The sequence below is a fragment of the Stylophora pistillata genome, chromosome 7 (assembly GCF_964205215.1).
Source record: "Stylophora pistillata chromosome 7, jaStyPist1.2, whole genome shotgun sequence".
NCBI classification, from domain to species: Eukaryota; Metazoa; Cnidaria; class Anthozoa; order Scleractinia; family Pocilloporidae; genus Stylophora; species Stylophora pistillata.
The window spans coordinates 14191843-14206898 of record NC_142525.1 but is presented as its reverse complement, the minus strand read 5'-3'; the positions used below and the strand labels follow the sequence as shown (position 1 = coordinate 14206898).

Sequence of the window (15056 nt, the reverse complement as noted above, 5' to 3'; positions counted from 1 at the left end):
TCCAACATTGTTTCCAATATTGATAATGCAAGTCTATGGTATTTTAATATGATTTATTGGTAACTGTGCAGAGTGGAATACAATTAAGGGAAGGTAAGAAACTTCAAATCAGCTGAGTGCATAATGTTAGGACAACTTATAATTACAAACAGCCTGGAATATACTCCATTTTGTTTAGTTTTCATGACTTGTATATGCCTACGAGAAGGTGTAGCCAAATTCATTGGTGAATTTGTAGTGGGCTTTCACCACCACTTGCTGTGTCCTCTTAGTAAATGTGATGGTGAAAGGAGTTTCAGAACTTATGGAAACTTTTGAAGTTCCTTTACTTATTCCTTTATTCTTCTTCGTTAGGAATTCTCGAACTGAGTCGTTGTTTAGCTCGGATAAGTTGCCAAAATCTCGAATAAGTCTGTTCTCTCGGTGATAGTAGATGACATCTGTGTGTTTTTCTTCTTTGTACGAAACACCATAAGCGGAACGGGCCTTTTTAACACTCTGTAAAATTAAGGAGAATATTTCCGAGGACATCGCCCGTTTAAACTCTACGGTCCAACCGCTTCGGGCCTTCATTCTTGGACTGAGGCGCCTATGGAGCATCTTTAGCCACATCTTTACTTCTCCTTCGAGGAGTGCTGACGCTGGAATTTGTGACATCTTAGCTCGTTTTAAAGAGCTTTGGCCCACACAGTGTTTTTCAAAAATTGAAGTGAGAGCTGTTTTCACTTCTTCTTTAAACAAAAAGAAATTATCGACTTCATTACGTAGTGGACGCAGAGCCTCAGTGGTGTTCAAAATAACATTTTGGACCGCCATTTTGAAAACTGTTTTATACTTTTATTCGTATCTCCGCTGTTCAATTTCAAACAACAGCGGGCGGCAAAGTTCCGCTTCACAGCGCGCGCCAGCCCGGCGTGAACTTGGTGGGAACCATTTGCCAATAAGTACTGCTACTGTCTGGAGGAGTGCTGCAATAAACTTGTTGTGAGTGCCTATCACTTCGTTTAACTTACTTTGAAGGTCTGTTGTTCCCAGGGATCAATGTTACTATAGGTAGTGTCGGCCGACATGGCAACCGACATACCGGTCGATATGTCGGTCGACAGTCGGTCGATAGTCGGTCGCTAGTCGATCGATGGTCGGAAAATAGTCGGTGGACATGTCGGTCGATATGTTGACCGATATATGTCGGCCGATAGTCAGTCGACATATCGGTAGACAGTCGGTCGATATTTGACTGACACTTGGCCGACACTAGGCCGATGCTTCACCAATACTTCACTGACACTTAAGTGATGCTTCAATGGCATTTGACCTATTGTCGACCGGAGTCCATACACAGAATGCTGAAAGCAACTGGTGTACGAGAAAGGAAAAATTTAAGAAAATGAAGGGAAACACAAACCCTGACTTTCTCCTTGAATACCTACAGGAATTCACGTGGCGAAAGTGGTATGGTGAGCCTCACCCAAATGGATGCTTTCGAAGGCTGCTCGCTGACATCGCTGAACAGTATCCCCTTTAAGGGAATCAGTCTAAACCATTGTATTCGTACGGGACCCAACACGTAGGAAAAAAAGGTCGTCTCTTTCTGCTGCCATCATCCCGCACCCTCAAAGTAGGCTTGGTTCCATACCCCCACACCGGAGTAAATCTATCTGAGTGTGTTGTTTTACAAGTTTCTTAAGACACAAAATAATTTAAATAATCTTTGTTGAGAAAATTTTTGTTGGTTATTTTACTCGTCAGAATAAAGTTTTATTGGTTTTTTTGCTCTTTGAAGAGATGCAATTCAGCCAGTTCCGGCTGTATCATAGACATGTATGAACTAAAAACTAAAAAGCATGTGACTCGGCTAGAGTTTATTCCCGTGAAGTGACGCCCCTTCGATTCGCATTAGTCATTAGTTATTGTAAATCTCCCGTTAGGCGAGTAGGAAAAAGCTAAAGTCTCAAAAGTATTCGAGAGAAAAGTACAAATTGAAACCATAAAGAGATTAGGTCTTCGGAAAGTTTTATCATCGATGCTAACTTTTTCTTAAAGTGGGACGGTGACGCAAGAATTCGCGTTTATGGGGATTTTGACTTTCCGTGATTGTTACTTGTTTAACGGACTTCAATTCGTGATTGGCTCATGTTGTAGTAAGTAGTCTAAAAGGCGTCTATATAGCACATCCCGCGGAGACTAGGTCCGAGTTTGTAAATAAAATTCGCTCGGTCAGATTGGGGCCAAGTGAGCCGAGTGTACCATAGCCGATAGGAGCCGATGTGGTGTATCCAAGGTATCGAGCCGAAGTTTAGCCGAGGTAGTGCCGAAAAGTGATGAGCCAAACCCGTGCCAAGTTGGTTTTAGTATATATATGAAACGGAATGTTGAATGTCATGCATGTGGGAAGTGAAAAGATGTTGTCAGTAGACTTGTCTGCGCATGCTCGCTAACTTTACGCATGCGTATAAGAGAAAAAGCCTAAAAATTTTATTTTTGGTGAATTTTTATTTAATTTTTTAAAAAAAAAAATGTGCGAGGAATGTTTATTCCTGTTTTGTTCTCTTCCCGCGCGGCTCCAGAAAAAGGAAACGCAGCCTGCGGCTGCGTCAGATTATTTTATCAGTTATTTTGTAGTGAAATGCGGAGTCATGTAGAGTTTGCGTTCAGTATCATTCGGGAGATCGAGGAGAGAACACACACATCTCGTTGTACGTTGTCAAATTACACAGAGGAGAATGAAAATCATGATTCTTCCCAAGCTTGCACTCAGTGTGATGAACGATAGTTTGGAAAGCATTGCTAGATTTGCAGACGCCGAAACATTACAGCAAATTGTAAACAGAGTAGATTTGTACCTTCATGACGTCGAAGGTTCACTATTGGACTACGAAACGCGTGACATAGTTGAAAAGAGAAACGAGATATTTAAAGCCGTCTTGGAATATACAAAAGCGGTAGTCGAACGTGAACTTTCAGACGAGAAGGATGGCCATGAATGCGGTAGATAGACAGCATTACATCCTGGACAATCCAAAAGTATCTGTGTTGGAGATTGAGAGTATTTTGGATATCATTTCGTTTGCCGACGAGGATTCTTTAAGGAGAATGATGCGTCAGGCAAAATTTAGTGAAATGCTTATAAATTCTGTCATACTATTCTAACCGAAATAAGACTATGAGCAAGAAATAAAATGTATTTATAGGATTCCCAAATAATCACGCGCTCTTTTTCTCTAAATATTCCTAGACCCTACTACAAGAATACTAATCTATTGCACAAGACTTAATCCCTTCGCCATCTTGGAATCTTTTGTTCTCATTGTTTGAGACGCCATCTTGAAATGATGGAATCTGCATTTTTCCCATACATTACCTTCTAATTTCTTTCAAATGGTCGATACTCTCAGAACCAACTCACGATGGATTTTACCACGATTTTTAAATCAAAAATTGCAAGAAAAGGTTTAAAAAGGAATCACTGATACGTTTTATAAAGTAAAAAAAGGAAAAAAAAGTGAAGCGTCCAGGATTCGAACTTGATCCTAACGTCACCGGAACGATGTCCCACATGAGAGTGAAGTGTGAGTGCAATAAAGTGTGATTCGTAACCGAGTGTACATTGAACACCCGAAAATCTAGATGCGAAACGTTGAAAACAGTGGGCTTGTTCCAACTATATGGTTTAGTTCATCTGTTTATAAGATGCGGAGTAGCACAAGTACTAGGCACTGTCTGGGGCTAGCCTAACTTCCTCCCCTTGTTGCTTTTCGCCTTCACTAAAGCAAAACAATTTTTTTTTTATTTTTTTTTCTGCGTGATTGTGGATACTCTATTGTCCCAGAACCGGCTCTTGTTAAATACTATATTTTCGTTGCGTCTGTGTGATAAAAAGTAAAAAGATTGGAAAGGAATGGCTGATATCACTTACCAGTCACTCTTTTCCAATACTTAAATAATGAATATCGGATTTTTATATGTGGAAAAAAGGTGGTGGTGGTCAGGATTCGAACCTATTGGGAAATAAAAAAAGAAATTGGTCCCTATATTACGCGTTTGGGAATCGCGGGTTCGATTAGCCATGCTAGATCTCCCCGAATAAGCTATGAGAAATAATTGTATTTATTGGTACGCCCACACGTTTTTACAGACATGTGATTGACAAGCTGTCATAGCGTGTATAAAGTGATCGTTTCGTATTTCACTTGCTTCATTTTTACGAGATGCCATTCGAAATAAATTTGTCATGCGAATGTGGCCGATGCGATTCTTGTCTATATATTGACGAGATAGAAAAAGAAGCGCGGTACAGCGTAGAAATCCGTGAATTTAGAAAAAAATATTTACCAAAGTGGACACAAGAAATGACAGAAAAGTTTGCTTTACTTAGAATTGAATGATGCCTAAAGATTATAAACCGGAAGAAATATGGTTTCAATGCACAACGTAATGGTATTATACATCTTATTTTTGCCGTTATTGTCCGAGATGTCATTCACCAATGCGTCGTCTTGTCAACGAACGCCCGATGGATATACCCTAAAATCGAGACACAGCGAACGATCGTCATTTTTTATCAGCAGTCACCGTCATCACTTTGTGCTGGAGTAAATTAGTTGTGTGAAAGAGTGGATAGCGTGAACGCGATGGCACATACGACGAGAGCTGGACGAGTACGACCGTGGACTGTGTCTCAGGACTTGGTTGGCATGATGTATGATCTCCGCGTTGCAGCAAATGCAAGAGAATTGGAGTCTAATTTAGAATCGATCGATGAAATGATAGTGATGCGTGAACCTCCATCACCAGAATTTCCTAAAGCTCAAAGAGAAGTGGTACTGGCGTTGAAAAGATATTTGGAGCAGTTAAAAGACACGAGAGAACCAACACCGGCCATGAGAGAATTAGAGGGGGCACCCATAAAAGCGTTGGGGATGTTAGAAGATTTGTTAATAGTGGTGGCTGATCATGCTACCGATAACGACTTGTGGAAGTTAGATGCAAGAATCACAAATTCCATTTTCAAGCCATCACCCTTTGATTTACCGGAGGAAAAAAAATTCAGGTCTGCGTACAATTTTGTCCTTCAAGCCTTTTTACAATACGTTCGACATTGTAAAAACCAACCGCCAGCTAGAAGTTACGATTCTCCAGTCTATTCTTGTTGTTCTTCGGACGAATCGGATGAGGAGGACGGGGACGAGGTATTTCATGACGCATAAAACCCACGAGACACAGAGTGAATGACAGTCATTTAGCAGTCACCATGAACACTTATGCTTATTCTTCCTAGTTCTTCCGTTTCTTCCCTTCGCAACAGCCTCCTGAAAAAACGTCTTTCTTTTTTATCCGACTCATCTAAAATGCAGTGCGAGATCGCATTGAGGTTTTGGTAATAAATTTGATTGTAATGAAATGTGTGTAGTCATTTATGTTTCGATGGAGTGTTGTGATGAGCTTTCCGATTCGTATCCCAAAGAAGTATATTACCAACCCTATTTATGTCCACACAAAATCTATAAATTCGATACACATGCCTGTACCAAAACGGGTCGCACCCGCGTCTTACTGCACGCCATCTTAGGATTTGAAGACACACTGTCCTAAGAAATATGTCATCGCCTCATTTCTCGCGTCGCCGACTATAGAGATGTGTGGGTATTTCTGGTACTCATTCGCGAGATTTTAAAACAACACGAACCGTTTATTCCCCCGTGCCGAAACGAAGATTTTGACGAGTGGTGTCATCTCGTGGACCATACAGTCACTGAAAAACTAAGACGGTTTGGTATTCCCAAAGGAGCTCACATGCAGCTGTACTTATTTACGCATTGGTACGAATTTCCGAGAGTGGGTAAGAAACTTCGGAATCTATGTTTTACGTTCGAGGATGTCATGAAAAGCTATGAATGTTCGCAAGATTCGGGGCAAAAAACAAATGTACTCATGGGGGAGGTAGAAGCGATGACAGTAGTGAAATATTTAAAACGCTGGAATGACATCTGTTGTAAAAATAGGCGTCAAAAGACTCAATAAAGACAACTTTTTTAGCGTGTTAAAACAATGGTTTTTTTATTTTTTCCCCCAATAGAATTATCAAGACTTTTGTACATTATTACCCCTCTTGTTTATAGTCACAAGATAGAACAAGGTTCTGGTCGTACTACGGCATGATTCGCTTTTGCCCATTGGAGTTTAGTCATGTGTCCTCCACTGTAACGATAGGTGGCATACCTCCTACCATATCCTTCTTCTTGGCGTTTGATTCGATCCGAGACTGGTTTTCCTTTAGCAATGTTATACAAAATCTTGATACCTTTAGGAATGGCAGACACACTGTTTTTTAAAATAGCGGTTTCGATACCCTTTCCTTTTTGTGTCTTCCTTCTTCGTTTCTTGCGGGGTTTTTGCCGCGTGACACCTTTTCCCCTGGATTTACCTTTTGCCACGCCTACCATGATGTGACTGCTTACACCTGCACTCGTGACGAATTATTTAACCCTTCTAAAGTGCAAAGTCACGATACTTGCTCCGTCTCTAGTAAATTGCGCTAGGTTATTATTTTCCGATTCGCTGAGTTGCGTTTCCACCTCGTCGATGTGTTGATTTCGCAAAGCGATGTAATGAATGTGTTTCGGTTCAATGAATATATGAAGATTATATATTTTGAACTGCGGTATTAGATACGTATGATGCACGATCCTCGCAGTAGATAGCGCTATTTATGCAATAGCGAAAATCAGACCTGAAAAAAATCGGGCCTGTACGGGACTCGAACCACTGACCTCTGCGATACTAGTGCAGCGCTCTACCAATTGAGCTAACAAGCCAACTGGGAGCAGGCCGTTAAGTTGATTCGTAATAAACCCGTGAAAGTGATAAATGAGATACAATGAATATATGAAGATCATATATTCCCGTACAGGCCTGAATTTTTTTTAGGTCTGATTTTCGCTATTGCATAAATAGCGCTATCTACTGCGAGGATCGTGCATCATACGTATCTAATACCGCAGTTCAAAATATGTGATCTTCATATATTCATTGTATCTCATTTATCACTTTCACGGGTTTATTACGAATCAACTTAACGGCCTGCTCCCAGTTGGCTTGTTAGCTCAATTGGCAGAGCGCTGCACTAGTATCGCAGAGGTCAGTGGTTCGAGTCCCGTACAGGCCTGATTTTTTGCAGGTCTGATTTTCGCTATTGCATAAATAGCGCTATCTACTGCGAGGATCGTGCATCATACGTGTTTCGGTTCTTAGTAATAACTCCCTTTCAATAGAGGGCGATACTGAAACGTATGCAACAGATCGGTGGTCTGATCACCCATGATCACGGGTGCACACAAGGAAAAGTAGAGGTAAAGCGTGAGAGGGGCCATTCCGTTTTTATAGGTACTTTCTTTAAGATGAATGAATGTAAAGTTATATTCACTAAGATAAAACACGATAGAATCGAGTTCTATGTTATCTTTACCGGTTAATGTTCTCTTAAATAATCCGTATCTAAAGAGATTATAATTTGAGTCTGAACGAGTGCGTGAAAACTCTGTCCCGCGCATTTGTGCAACCAGATTCTTCCCAGGTTTTTGCACCGTTTTTCCTTTGTAATTACCACTTTGTGTCCATCCAAATAGTTTACACATATCTTCACGTATTTCAAACGTCACATAAATCATAAAATCTACTAGCGACTGAAATGTACTTGCGTCTACTTTTTCAGAGGATAGAAACATAGAGCCAGTTTCCTCGTTGAAAAACATATCAAAGTGTAGCTGTTCTTTCCCAGGTAATGCTACTAATCAATGATCATCCGTCAAATTATCTAAAAATAGTTCGTGTTCTCTTTCAAACATCATTTTCACGAAATCAAAGACCGTTTCCATGCGTGTATCTTTTAAATCTCCAAAAGTCACATCCGTTGTAATGTATACTTGTTGCCTTGATGACTTTTTGTAAACGGTGCGATACGATCTCATGAGTAAGTCCATATCTTTTAATCCTTTGAGATAAGGTGTCAGGATCGATTCGGGCGGTAAGGAAATGCTAGACATCCCCACTTCCCAGACCCCCTCCAAATCCAAACGTTTGTTGAGACGATTTTTCCAAGAATTGTTGGTGTTGTCGGGAAAGTATTCAACGCTTCCATCGTTACTCGGTAACGTCAAGTAAAAGTTGCTCATGTAGCATGCAGGTAAAAATGAATGATGTGCCGAGGGTGAAATGTCTTTATTTATTTCCTTTTAAAATGTAATGTCAATATACTGGGACCTTTTTCGGGTAACTCAGCCAGAGTGTTTTTCGTCGTTTCACCCACTTGCGTTTCGATGACGTCGGAATTATCATTTTGTAAGAGGATGTAATGAATGTGTTTCGGTTCGAAATAAGCCGTTCCTTGCATTCTTTCCTGGTAAGGAATCTGACGTAATAAATCGGTGGATCGATCACCCATGATCACTGGCGCACACAGGGAAGAATACACGTAAAGATTACGTGAACTGGATGCCGTTGTAGGTGTGTCGTGGGGGTTGTATTTAAAGGTCCAGATGATATCGCTCAGTAAAAAGCGATGCGTGTCCCTTGTCGTATTATCTTTCCAGGGAATGTCATACCAAAAATACGAACTATTGAGGGTAGTAGGCGGTCTATCGTAACTCCATCCTCTACCATGTTTCGTCATAGAGAGATTAGCCCCAGGGCGTGTCACATTACAATTATCTTCTTTCATCCCACGAAAATCGGTGAATTGGATATGTGAGTTTTCCGTCCACCTACCCCACTTGCAGAGTTGTCGGGGTAACTCGAAGTATACGTGATTACGGATGTGTGCATCTCTTACATGGGCCGAATCTACGCGCTCACAGGATATTGTGACGGTTCCTTTTTCTCGATCGCAATGCAGGTCGAATTGAAGTGTTTTGTCATTTGATAAATGACTTCTCCACGTGTTTCCCAGACTGAATATAAATTTTAGTCGTTCTTCCTGAAAGACTGCTTCTAAGAGATCATAGGGGGTATGTAATGTATACCTTTTGATGTCTCCATAAGTGATTGAAAACGTGACTGTTTTAAAGGCCTTCTGCGAGTTTATTAGTAAGCGACTGGTAGTGAGAAGCGCATCATTGTCTGATAATCCTCTCAAATAGGGTTCCCATCGGTTCTTGAGCGCGGGACTGTAAGGTAAGGATATACTCGATAATCCTGTCTCCCAATCTCCTTGTAAATCGATGCGCGAATTCAGTTGATTTTTCCAAGACTTGCTGGAGTTTCCGGGAAAATATTTGATGCTTCCATCGTTACTGGGTAACGTCAAGTAAAAGTCACTCATGTTGTAGCGTGTGAACAAATGAATGATGTGTCGGGTGGAGTGTCTTTATTTATCCCTTCTAAAGTGCAAAGTGACGGTGCTTGCTCCGTCCTTAGTAAATTGCGCTAAACTATTATTTTCCGATTCGCTGAGTTGCGTTTCCACTTCGTCGATGTGTTGATTTCGCAAAGCGAGGTAATGAATGTATTTCGGTTCGTAATAATAACTCCCTTTCAATAGAGGGCGATACTGAAACGTGCGCAACAGATCGGTGGTCTGATCACCCATGATCACTGGGGCACACAGAGAGGAGTAGAGGTAAAGCGTGCGAGGGGCCACGCCGTTTTTATAAGTGCCTTATTTAAGATTCGTGAACGGGTGGGTAAACTCATCGAGATAGAATGCGATAGAGTCTACATACACCCTATCCTTCCCTTGAAACACTCATTCCAATAACCCGTATCGATACCCGTAATGCTGAGAATCCGTACGATCTTCAACAAATGCGTTATCTCGTTTCCTCATCACGAGATTAGGTCCGTGTTTGGCTATGATGGTACTCTGGTAATTCGTATACTTTGTCCAACCAAAAAGATCGCACATGTCTTTCCTCAGTACAAAATGGCATTGAAATTTAAAATTTAGTCGAGAGGAAAATGCACTATCGTCTATCTCTTCCGATGTCACTGTAATCGTTCCTTCCTCCTCGTTAAAAATCGTATCAAATTGAAGTTGCTTTTTCCCCGGATTCAACACCAAGGAATCGTTTTGCGTGAGTGAACTTAAAAATAACTCGCGCTCTCTGTCGAATAGGATTTTGAGGAAATCATAGGCCGTCGTCATAGGAGTATCCTTGATGTCTTTATAAGTGACGTCTGTTAAAACACCCTTATGGTTGGAGCCGTTTTGCACTTGGCGAGACGATCTCATCAGCAAGTCGGTATCTTTTAATCCTTTCAGGTAAGGTATCAAGAGCGATTGGTGCGGTAAGGCTATGCTTGACATTCCTACTCCCCAGTCCCCCTCCAAATCCAAACGTTTGTTGAGCCGATTTTTCCAAGAATTGTTAGTGTTTCCGAGAAAATATTTGACGCTTCCATCGTTACTGGGTAACGTCAAGTAAGTCACTCATCACCATCTATTTTCAAATGAATTATGTTTCAGAAGTGCGCAGTCGTTTTATTGTTTTTTCTCTCTAAAATGAAGCGTGATGATAGAAGCAGCCTCGTCGAACTGTGTCAGTGAGTTGGTATCCGTTTCACTTATTTGAATTTCAGTCACATCAAACGTGTAATTCCGTAACGGAATGTAATGAATCTTTGGCGGTGCGTAAAAAAAGCTTCCATGTAATTGAGGATAATACGGTACTTGTAGTAACAAATCGGTTCTTTGTGATCCTATAATGACCGGATCTCCTATAGAGGAATACACATAGAGGGTTCTTGATGCCGATGTCCCTCGTTTATAAGCAGACCGCCATGTATTTATGAACGTCCACACGAGTTCGTGAAGAAAAATGTTAACCATCTCACCATTTTCTTCCATACCCCAATATCTCTTGGCAATATTCTGGTCTGATTTGGATTCAAACCACACGTTGCCGCGTTTTCTAAACGCAAGATTTTCGGCATTTTTTACCGTGACCACATTAAACCACGCTTTTGGCCGTACCCATCCCAATAACATGCACAAATCTTTACGAAGCTCAAAGTACACGTTATCGCGAACATTGTTGTTAGAAAGAGTATCCGGAACGATCTTTTCCGCGGATACCGTACAGGTTTCTTGCACATCGTCAAAAGTCACATCGAATTGAAGGTGGGGAAATTTTCCCGTAGGCATTGCATCTGCCCACACACCGGCTTTGCCAAATTCTAAAATAAATTGTTCACGCTCCATTTCGAATAAGGCTTTGAGGAGATCGTGCGGTGTTTCCAGGGGTTTGTCTTTGATATCAATGTAATCCACGTAAGTGGTGATGGCATCGAGCTGTTGCGTGAGAACCACGTACACTAGCTCGGCGTCTCGACGTCAGTAGTCTAGTGTTATCTGGGATGTTATTGAGGTATTTTTTCAATCAAGATTCGTGCGGTAGTGAAATACTCGATATACCCACTTCCCAACCTTTATCTAACGCAATGAGGGACGAAAGACGATTTTCCATGAGTTGGGAGTATTTTCTGGGAAATACTCGATACTGTCATCGTTACTCGGGAGGGTTAAATGAAAGGAATTCATCGTCACTCTAATAAAGACACACGCAAATGTCTTTTCAACACACTTTATTTCTTTTTCTTACGATCCAGCTTTTACTTTAGCTTGCATGATGCGTTTCACGATGCGTTCGGTCATAGTGTTTTTACCGAATCGTTGAATACCGGTAATCATTTTACGATCGGCCGCGTGTTTATCGGCTAGATTTTTAGCTTTACTATAATCGATATCGTGTTGTTTAGCTAACTCATCGAGACGATTAATACCCAGGTCCCCGCGTTTAAGACGCATGGCTAATTTCGTTCCAGGGGCCCGTTTCTCGAAAGTCCCGCTAACTTAACGGGCCCGTAAAGCTGTTCTGTTTTCATTCAAGATGGGAATTTCAAAAGTTTTGAAAATGATACAATAAAACCATCAGCTAAAGAAACAAAAAGGACTGGTTTGGATGTCATAACCTGCTTTCCCATCTTTTAAATTTTTATTTTAAAAGATGGCTTCGGGCCCGTTAAGTTACCCGGTCTTTCGAGAAACGGGCCCCTGGCCCCATGTACTGATAGCCTGGCCAATGAAATTCTACACCCAGTTTATTAATCCATTTTTGAAGATCGATTTTTCCTCCAGATTGCCTTCTTTTACTTCTTGCCCTTCCCTTTCCCTTTGCCTTTGCCTTTCGGCGCTTTGTAGTCAGCATGTTGTATGGCTTTTACTGGATCCCAACCTCTCTTTTCCCACGGATCCCACACCTGTTCGATCTTACTCTTTTTTTGTACGGTTTTATGAGCGCTATGCCCCGCTGACTTAGTTGCTCCCAGAGGAGTCGAAGGTAACAATCGTTTTCCTGTAAGAATGGGTGTCGAAGGCAAGTCTTTAAGACTCATAAACCCGTAGGGAAACTTGATGGGTTTTTTTGTGACACTGCTACCCGGTGTAGAAAATAATTTTTAGGGAGTAATGACCTGTTTCTTCTTTTTCTTGGAAGTCGAAGGTGTGGCTACTTCCTGCTTTACTACGACAGCAGCAGGTTCTTTACCTGTTTTGAATGACCGAATCAGATTTTTTATTAGTTCTCTTGCACAGAATCTAATAGATTCCCCCGCTCTCCTCCGTCTTCGCTCGCCTCAGGTCCTATGCCTGTGGGTAATTGTCTCAACTGATCGGTTAATTGACGTTCTTGCATTAATAATTGTTTTATCATGGGCTCTTTCAACCCTGCTTGCGTGTGTGGGTCGCTGAGTAACATCTAAGTTTCGGCTGCGACTCGTGCGGCTTTATCTAACAGGGTACTTTCTGATATTTTCCCCTTATAAAAATCTACAAGCGCTTGAAATTCCTGCGGATGGACATTCAGTTTCTTTTCCATAGTTTAAGTATCGGTATCAAAATGTGTTCGCTTCTCCAACGTAGCCAGGAACACCCCGTGCTGCTGCTGCTGTTGTTGTTATCACCACTCTCGTCAAACTCGATATGAAAGGTAATACCTGCGTCTACTTGATCTTTATTCTCTTCTACTTCTATCTGGGGTTCATTCATTTTTACTTGCATGCGATATTTTTTGGACAACGACAGAACACTTCCTTCATTCCTCGCCAAAAGCCACCTCCCGTCTGAGAGGCGAGTAACTGTCTCCGTTTTTTTAAAGAGTTGATGCGTTTACCCACCTCGCGCAACACACCGCTATACTATCTCAATTTTGCCACCGTCTGAGGCGGTAACCCTATTCGTCGTTTCAGCATGTTCATCACTAATTCACTCACGCTATTGATTTGATCTTTACTGGCATGTAATATTTTTTCCTTTCGGAGATTCGAAGTTCTTTTCGTGCAAGATGGATTTTAAAAAATGGCTATTTCTTTTCATGCGATTCATCCTCGCCTTCTAGTAGCTGCTTCCAAAGCTTTCTTTGCCCCAAATCCAGCTGCACCACTCAAGGCACCTAATCCTACGGCTTTTCCACTCGCAATGAGTGCCGGTCAATGCGGCCAATGGTAATATTCCGCCTTTTTACCCCTCTTTCTCCCCCCCTTTCTCGTCCTTCTCCGTCTTGTTAGAGTGCGTTTACTGCGTTTTACCATTTTACGTCGTGGCTTTTATAATGACCGAAATGAAGGCTGCTATCAATGCTAAAAGATCCTCCTTTTAGGTCTTTTCACTTTACCTCTCACGGACACAATGCATGCGGTATTTTCGCGACTTCATACTTATTTATCTCCTTTTACGATTTAGTCTCTTTATCATGCGTCTGGCCAGCTCTCTGCTGAACGCCTGAGTATTGATGGTGCTTTTATACAAATCGCTGCCTCGAAAACCTAAAATCCCTCCGCGTTGTCTCTATCTTTTAAGACGTTTGCGCATGTCTGTAACACCTCATACAACCTTCGTGTTTTAATAGGTGACTCACAAGTCTCATAGAATCGCGACTGACCGGATGCACATCAAAACACAAATAGCCGTACGGTCTTTCCGTGCATTCGTTATATACCCCCATCACCTCTTGCCATTTGGTGGGGTACATTTGTAAGAGTCAATTCCATAATCCGATTTGATCGCGAGAGTTCTTGAACAAAATGATGTACTGCGCATTTCAAGAGATGGTTTTGGCGTATTTACCCACTGGAAACATATCTTGACAGAGGTAGCACACTATCAGGTTTAAATGATGTGAATATCGGGTAAACAAATTGAGAATGTCTTTATCGTTCCCGCCTTTGGACATCAAATCGTCCAGTACTAACATTCCTCCTTTCGTATCATCAAACCATTCTTTAATCGTGTCGTCGTCGGAAAATCCTTCGAAAAATTCCATACCACGCGCTTGCATGACATCGAAATTCGGTTGCCACGACCCGTAGCAATACCGAATACGTTTCAGAGGAACGGAAAATACTTCCGGGTTTTCTAACCACAAGCGTTTTAGAAAGGTGGCTTTACCGCAACTGGTAGGACCAACTATTAATAGATTGGCTGGACATTTAATGGAAAACCCCTCTTCTAAGCAGGATGTTGCCATGTCTCCCTCACACACTGAAATGATACTCGAATGATAACAAAAATTATTTTATTAACCCTTGAATCATTTCTTCTAACATGCTGCCTACGATATGATCGTTTTGCACATAATCGGAAACTGTAAAATAACTTAAAAACTCATTCATGCTCTGACCTCGAGCTTTACACATCAAATACACCATAGCATAATCACCGCAACTTGCCGTTTTAATCGATTGTAAGACGCGATCGTTTTTACGAATGTATTTCCATCGGTTTATCCACACGACAAACGGTGTTAGATATTGATAGGTATGTAAATCTAGTCCGTAACTATCTAAAAGTTCACAAAAATCATCATAGGTCCAGACGGCTATCCAGTGCTCTCCTGGTTTATGTCCGGGGGAGTATTCACTTTGTAGGCTTGTGGTGTCCCTCGAAGGGGAGAGGTTGGTAATTCATCGCAGGCAAACGCTCCGACATAGTATCGTCTCAGGATGGGATCACGCCTCCCCAAGGCGTTTAATTGATCTGTAGATAACCGCACAAACTCCATCACCTT

General features: G+C 41.5%; 2 protein-coding genes across 2 annotated transcripts; one reads left to right on the top strand and one right to left on the bottom strand.

The window, feature by feature from the left end:
* Nucleotides 1-37: 37 nt before the first annotated feature.
* On the bottom strand, nt 38-922 carry LOC111344712 (uncharacterized). Its single transcript, XM_022951961.2, has one exon. It carries the CDS (start codon nt 814-816, stop codon nt 199-201), a length of 618 nt encoding a protein of 205 aa, XP_022807696.2. The 5' UTR covers nt 817-922; the 3' UTR covers nt 38-198.
* Nucleotides 872-6008, top strand: LOC148726748 (uncharacterized). Its single transcript, XM_088727968.1, has 2 exons — nt 872-984; nt 1433-6008. The coding sequence occupies exon 2, from the start codon at nt 4632-4634 to the stop codon at nt 5205-5207; it is 576 nt and encodes a 191-aa protein (XP_088584094.1). The 5' UTR covers nt 872-984; nt 1433-4631; the 3' UTR covers nt 5208-6008.
* The last annotated feature ends 9048 nt before the right edge of the window (nt 6009-15056 follow it).